The 7,164-nt window shown below is 67.4% G+C and overlaps 1 protein-coding gene across 1 annotated transcript; it reads left to right on the top strand.

Moving 5' to 3' along the window:
* Nucleotides 1-2,350: 2,350 nt before the first annotated feature.
* On the top strand, nt 2,351-4,898 carry LOC309681489 (GRAM domain-containing protein 2A-like; the record flags this gene model as incomplete). The annotated part of the gene is made up of 9 exons (XM_082495373.1): nt 2,351-2,472; nt 2,575-2,851; nt 2,947-3,045; nt 3,172-3,243; nt 3,361-3,420; nt 3,812-3,875; nt 4,178-4,294; nt 4,432-4,513; nt 4,755-4,898. The coding sequence occupies 9 exons, from the start codon at nt 2,351-2,353 to the stop codon at nt 4,864-4,866; spliced, it is 1,005 nt and encodes a 334-aa protein (XP_082351499.1). The 3' UTR covers nt 4,867-4,898.
* Between the last annotated feature and the right edge of the window lie 2,266 nt (nt 4,899-7,164).

The following is a 7,164-nucleotide window of genomic DNA, read 5'->3' as shown; positions in this document are numbered from 1 at the left end:
GGGGGACTGGATCTGAGTCCCAGGGATGGAGCTAAGTCTTGGGGGGGGGGGGACACTTGGGAGGGGAGGAGGGGACACGACACAGGGCTGTGTCACAGAGGGGACACAGAGGGTCCTGGGGTGGATGGAACTGGGGTGCGGAGACAGACCTGGGTCCCGGGGGAGCAGAGTTGGGGTGTGGGGGTGCAGCACCCCCCACCCCCCTCCTCGCTGTGCTGAAGGCCGGAGCGGGGCTGTGGGAATGGCGTTATCAGCCCCCGGTCCAGAGAGCAAGGGCTGAGCCGGGGCGGGGGCCCGGTGGCCTTGGCACATGCCCCAGCGCCCCACTGGGAGGGTGAGGGGGGGGCCTCTCCCCAACCGCCCCCCCGGACCCTCAGCTCTGCTGAGTTCCCCCCCCACACACCCCAGCCTTGCCCCCTCCCCGCTTTTCTCAGCGCTCTGCCCAGGGCTCTGCCCCCGGGGGGGGGGGGACCCTGAAGCAGGGAAGGGGGGAGCGGTGGCCAAACAGCAGCTTGGTATGGGGGCGGCTGACCCCCCCCCCCCAACCCTGAGGGCTGTGGTCACAGAGGTTCCCGCAGAGCACACGGTCACCCACTGGGTGCTCACTGGGGTGCTGCGTGTCCCCAACTCCGGGGAGACACTGAACCAGTAGCTCGGGGGGGAGGGGGGGGTAACCCCTCGCTCCCCCGCTCCCGGCCGGGATCATGCAGCACGCTGCACCAGGGGACGCAGAGGGCCGTGGCCAGGGTGACACACACACACACCCCCGGGGTGGGCAGCTGTGGGGTCAGCATGCTTTGTGCCCCTTTGCACCCCTCGAGCTGCCCCGTGGGGGTCCCGCTGTGGGGGGGACAGCCAGGCTGGTGCCAGCGGCACATGGCACACCCGAGGGACTGCCTGTCCAGGAGCCCACGGACACGGTGGGCATGGTGGCAGGGCGGCTTCTTGCAGCCCACTGGGGGCCGGGGTGTGCAGTGCTCCCCCGGCTCTGCCCTGGCAGCAACGGTGAAGCCCAGTCACCCCTTTGCAGCCCCCCCCCCCCCCCCAAGTGCCCTCCTGGGCTCGGTGTCACCGGCTCCCACCTTGCCAGCCCCGGGGCTGGTATTTGCCCCTACGCCTCCCTACAAACCTGCTGCGGCCAGTGCCGGCCCCGCCTGCTTGCCCTTCCTCGCTGGCGGGGAGGAGGAGGAGAAGGAGGTGGCTGCGGACAGCAGACGGCTCTCGAAGGAGCGGGACACAAGTGGGGACGTGGTGCAGGCCGGACGGGACGGGACAGGAGGGCTCGACTGTGCCCACCACCAGGTACCGCGTGGGGTGGGCAGGGGCTGCCCCGGCGAGGGGGCTCTGCTGCCCGCGTGTGGATCCGGCCACGGCGCCGTCACGCTCCGTAGCCAGCTCAGCCACACACCTTGCTCCCAGCACTAGAAGGGACACGGGGACCGTCACCCGCCCCGGTGCCCACCCGCTAGTGGGGAGCGGAACTGGCCTGGCCGCTGCTGGGGGACCTGGTGTCCGTCCTGGCACACGCCGTCCCTCCCGCCAGGGCAGAGTGCAGGCTGCAAGATGGGGTCCGGGTGGCTCCGGCCACTGGGTTTGGGTCCCATGCACCGGGGAGGCCGCGGGGACGGGGTGCGGCTTTTCCTGGAGCTGGTTGGCATGATGGTAATTGCACCGCTCCCTCTGGGGCAGCGGGCAGGGACTAACCACGGCACTGCTGCCTGCTGTGGCCGGGCAGGGCTGTGCTGCTGGGGAAACTGAGGCACGGGGCCAGGCAGACGTCTGGTGGCTTCAGCGGAGATGCTGTGAGGGGGTTTGTGCACCCCACGGCAGCCCCGAGAGCCGGTGGGGACACCGAGGGGGGGCTGCTGAGCATCCAGACGAGGGGAGCCCCGTGCACCGGTGGAGGATTGCAGCCGGCAGCGTTAGAAGTGCTGGTGTGACCTGGTGGGGTTTGCTCTCCTGGTGCTGGCAGGGACGGAGCCCTCTCCCCGTGTCCCCCCCGTCCGGGGGAGGGACTGGCTGTGACACCGTCAGAGCTGCTGTGCTGTAGGGACGGGCAGTGTGGGGACCGTCCCCCCCCCACTAACCTGCCCCCTCTCCCCCAGCTGCGGGGCGACTCGTCCTCCATGCCGGGGAAGCTGAGGAGGAGGGGAAGGGGGGTGCTGGAGGAGAAGCGGTGGCAGAGCCTGGAGGAGAGGGGCACCCAGATGGGGCACCCTGTGCTCGCCAGGTAGGTGCTGCACCTTGCTGGGAACACGTCCCACGCCCTCACCTCCCACTGGTCTGGTGTGGCCGTGCCCCCCCCCCCCCCCCCCCCCCCCGGGTGCTCTTGCCTGGGCGAGAGGGCACGATGCCCACGCGTGGGGCAGCCCCTGGACTCACCCCCTTTCCAGATCCAAAACCTGTGACCCCTCCTTCTGCAAGGAGACAGAGCAGGCTGCGGCGGCCGCACAGGGACAACCGTCCCCGTCGGTGAGTCTTGGGGCACCTGGAAGGGGGACCCCCAGCCCCAGCGCCACAGTCCTGGCGGGACACTCTCTGCGGGGCGGGTGGCCCGTCCTGGTTTCATGGCAGAGGTGGCAATGGAGCAGGGGGGGGTGCGGGGTGCCCATGGTGTCAGGGCTCTGCCCCGAGCACCACGCCACGCTGGCCCCAAGCCCCGGCCTCCCCATCGCAGCTGAGCAAGCGTGCCACTGGCTACCGCAAAGCTTTCGGGGAGCTCGCCAAGCGGGAAGAGCTGCTGGCCTGCTTCTCCTGCGCCTGGCAGAGAGAGGTGCCCTACCACGGCCGCCTCTACATCTCCTCCCGCCACGTCTGCTTCCACTCCAGCCTCCTGCTCAAGGACATCAAGGTAGGCTGGGAATGGGCGCGGGGCCGGCAGCTCCGGTGGGATACACGGGCAGCAGCCAGGGACACAGTGACACTGCCTGGTTCCCCCTGGCACAGGCGGTGGTCCCCGTCACCTCCATCTCAGCCTTCAAGAAGACCAACACGGCGCTTCTGGTGCCCAACGCGCTCAGCATCCGCACGGCCGATGGGGAGAAGGTGAGAGAGTGGGGACGGGGGCGGTGCTGGGGGTGGCTCAGCCCAATTTGGGGTGTTCCGGTCCCCGCGGCCGGCAGGCTCTGGGCTGTGACCGAGGGCACAAATCCTTTTCCTGCTGTCCGGCAGTTCCTCTTCGTGTCGCTGCGCCAGCGGGAGGCCACATACCAGCTCCTGAAGTCGGTCTGCAAACACCTCCAGGTACGCACGGTGCCAGACGGGGGTCCAGGCATGCGGGGGGGCTCTGTGCCCAGCATTGCAGGGCCACTGGGGGTGGCTGGCAGCCCCTGGCACCCCCCTTCATCTCCCTTTGGCCAGGACAATGGCTGGAGCCCACCGGACTCTCCGAACACCAAGGAAATCCTTCGGAAGCCTCTGGTAAGGCTGGGAAAGGGTCGGCAGGAGGATTTCCCTGTGTCCGTGTGGTTGGAACTCAGTGATGTTTAAGGTCCCTTCCAACCTAAACCATTCTGTGATTTCAGCCGAGGGAGGTACGGCCCTGGCGCCGTGGGCTGCGACGGGCTCAGATGTGGTGGTGGCAGCCCATGCTGCGTGGGCGCCCGTCCCCCCAGGAAGGCTTTTTTTTGGGGGGGGGGGGGGGGACATAGAGTTGAAAAGCCCCAGCTGGAGGCGGTGCAGACCCCAGCACCCTCAAGGCTCCCTTCTCGGGGCTGGCACGAGTCCCATCATGTCCTACTCGTGTCCCACACGGCTGTGGGGGCGGGTGCCTTGGGGACGTGCACCGTGACCGGGGCTTGTCCTCTTTCAGACCTCGAGCCAGTCGGACCTGGAGCAGAGCACCCCAGAGCCTGACAGCCTCCAGGAGCTACCGGGTAAGCGGCCGCCCCGCAGCCCACGTATCCCTCGCACTCTCACAGCTCTGCTTGTGCGAGCGCACGTGTCCTCACCCACGTTTCTGCCTGCTGACGGCTCTCGGCTCTGCTCCCCTTCCCCAGCCGTGCACGGTCCAGGAGGGACCGCGCAGCCCTCGGCCACCTAAACAGCATCTCCCGCAGCATCGGGGAGCGCAGGATCAGCTCCCTGTAGCCCAGTGTGCCCCTCTGGGTCCCCAGGACCCCCCCAGTCCCCTCCCTGGTCCTGGGGCACTCATCGAATGTCTCCCGGTTGCGCACAGATGGGCCGAGCCCGATGCCAAGGCAAGCGGAGGAGGAGGATGAAGAGGCGGCGGCGGCGGTGCCAGCTCTGAGCAGCGGTGAGCGGGTGCCCTTGGCAAAGCCACGCAGCCTCTGGGGTGGGTCAGGGGGTCCTGGGGAGGGGGATGCTGCTGGGGCTTGACCCCAGGGCCGGCCCTTGGGCACAGCCGACCACAGAGGCCGGGCTGGGGCTCTCAGCAGCCCCGGCACTGACACCACCGCCTCATCCTGGCAGGAGGACCCCACACTGCACTGTGGGCCCGGACCACGGCACAGCTGAGCCCCCTCAACACCGTCATCCTCATCTACCTGCTGCTGTGAGTCACCGGGACCCGCTCGTGCACCTCGGGGCTTTGGGACGCCCTCCCTCCAGGTCCCCGTCCCCACTGCACAGGCAGGCTCTCCAGTCTGGCACTGGCAACCCGGGGTTCCCGACTCCCCTTGGGCACCCGCATTGGCCCGGCCACTGCGTCCCCAGGGTGGGCACATGGGACCCCGGCGGTGGCACTGTTCCTGCCCGGCCGTGACCCCCGTGCCTGACACTGGCCTGTCCCCCAGGATGGTGGCCCTGCTGCTGTCCTCGGGGTACATCGGTCTGCGCATCGTGGAGCTGGAGCAGCAGTTGGCGTCCGTGGGGGCTTGGCCAGACCTCAACCTCTCACACCAGTGAGTAGCGGGGGCCCCTCCGTCCCCAGTGCAGTGGGGACCCCCTCCCTCAGCCTGCCTTTCTCCCCCACCAGGTACAAGAAGACGTGAGGCCAGCAAGGACCCAGCCATCACCAGGACCCAGCCGGGGGACAGAGTCGGGGGCTGCTCCAAGCCCTCCCTCCACCTCCCAGGGAACAGCGCGGGGGGCTCCATCACCAAGTGCCTTCCAGCCCCCCCCCCCCCCCCCCAGTATGCTGGGGGAGCCCACACAAGCTGTGGGGCTCCGTCTCGCTCCCTCTATGTCTCCCCACCCTGAGCAGCAGCAGGAGGAACCTCGGGAGCTCCGCAGGGGGCAACAAGAAGGTCGTGGGGGGCTGGCTGGTGTCAGCCCCCCCCCCCCCCCCATCCCTCACCACCGAGAGGGGGTGGCAGGAGAGGGGAGGGAGGGTCCAGTGCCAGGCAAGGCAGTGACAAAGGGACAGAACTATTTTATATTAATAAAGATGTGACCCCCCCTCTGGAGGCACTCTGGGCTGGAGGGGGGCACATTGCCCCTTCCCCGAGGACACGTGGCTGCCTTATTCCTTGGGACAAGCTGGGGGAGGCTGTGAGCGCCCTGACCCCAGGCAGGATTTGGGGGGCTGGGCACCCCCCAGCAGCACCCAGCCAGGCCAAACACCACAGGACAAGCACCCCTCCTGCCACCCCCCATCCTCTCCCTGCTCCCCAGGAATGGGCCAGGGGCCCCGGTGGCAGCAGAACCAGTGGACTTTACTGGTGGTGGAGGAGGCTCCGGGTGCTGATGTCCTGGGTGGCGAGGGGGATACAGCAGCAGGAGAGCATGGGGACGTACCCTAAGCTGCCCCCCACCCCCCGGGGGCTCTGGCTATGGGTGACAAGGGGGATATGGAGGGAAAGGGGTCACAACTGGGGGTCCCAGGGCCCTGCAGCCAGCCCCCCCCCCAGCTCTTACAGTACTCCCCCCTCAGGATGGGTCTCTCCTGCCAGAGGAAGGGGGCCCAGCGGGTGCAGGGTCTCAGGTGGGGATGATGGGGTCCCACCAGGACACCTCCCGCAGGCACTGGGCATCAGCTGGGGGTGGGGAGCAGAGCGGGACAGAGACACGGCAGGACCTACACCCCACAGCAGGGTCCTGCCACCCCAAAGCCCTTGAGCTCAACCCCAGCTGGGGTGGGCTGAGGGGTCCTGGGGCTTCCCCCCACCCCTGAGGTGGGGAAACTGAGGCACTGACAGCTCTTTGCCCCGCTATTTTCTCCTCCCAGTTCCCTGTACCATCCCTCCCCCACCTCAGACCACTCCAGCTCAACTGCGGACCTGGGGACAGGGGATCCCACTCCCCCCCAGCCCAGATGGTGTAGGCCCACTGCCAGTGGCGGAGGGCGATGCAGGGGGTGGACCAGGGTCCCTCCACCTTCTCGTCCCTCCCTCCCCACCATAAGGGGTGGTCTTCCAGCACATGGCCTGCTTGAGCCTAGCACGGCTCCCCCAGTGTTACATACTGGTCACTGGGGGGCGGGGGGGTTGCCACGGCCTCATTGCAGCCGCCCCTGAGCGAAGAGTGCCATAACCGGCACCCCGTAACTGCCCCACGCCAAGGAGGGGGGCACGAGGCGGGTCTGCACCAGGGCAGGGGCACCTTTGATCCCTCCCTGCCCCACAGAGGGGAAGAGGGGCAGGGCGGGCTGGGGCTGCACCTCCTGGGTTTTCCAGCAGCAGGAAAGCAAACAGGAGCGGGCAGGCGGGAGCAATAAATGGCAGGCAGGACCTGTGCTGGGAACGCTGGTACCTCCGGAGCCGGGGCGGGCGCTGCAGGACCACAGGGGCCTCTGAACCCAGGGGGGCAGCTCCAGCACACCCAGGGACTCGCTGCGCCCCACATCTCACCCTGGAAAAGCAAAGTGGAGCCATCAAGTCCAAGAGACGTAAACTCACAACTTGTTTAATGCCAGTTAGATTGCTTTACATGGAAAAGTTACAACGCTCTCTGCAAATTTTTTTTTTTTTCCCCACCATATGATGCCTTATATATAACAATGCCACAAGGTCGCAGACTTTTATCACGCAGGCTCTGGGAGGACCCTTTGCTCAACCCGCCCGCATGGTTCAGCGCTTACGGATCACACCCCAAAAAACACAAGCTCACATTAGCTTTGCTCTTTTCCCCACTTAACGCACCGCAGCACATTCCAGGCAGCCAACAGCATCACGCCGCTCACCCACGGGAGCAGAGACACACGCACACACCCCCCGCCAACACCTGCTCTCAGGGTAGAAGACCTGCGGAGAGCACTTCTGGGAA

The sequence above is a fragment of the Vanellus vanellus genome, assembly GCF_965231255.1.
Source record: "Vanellus vanellus genome assembly, chromosome: 25".
NCBI classification, from domain to species: domain Eukaryota; kingdom Metazoa; phylum Chordata; class Aves; order Charadriiformes; family Charadriidae; genus Vanellus; species Vanellus vanellus.
This window is presented reverse-complemented; position numbering and strand designations above follow the sequence as displayed.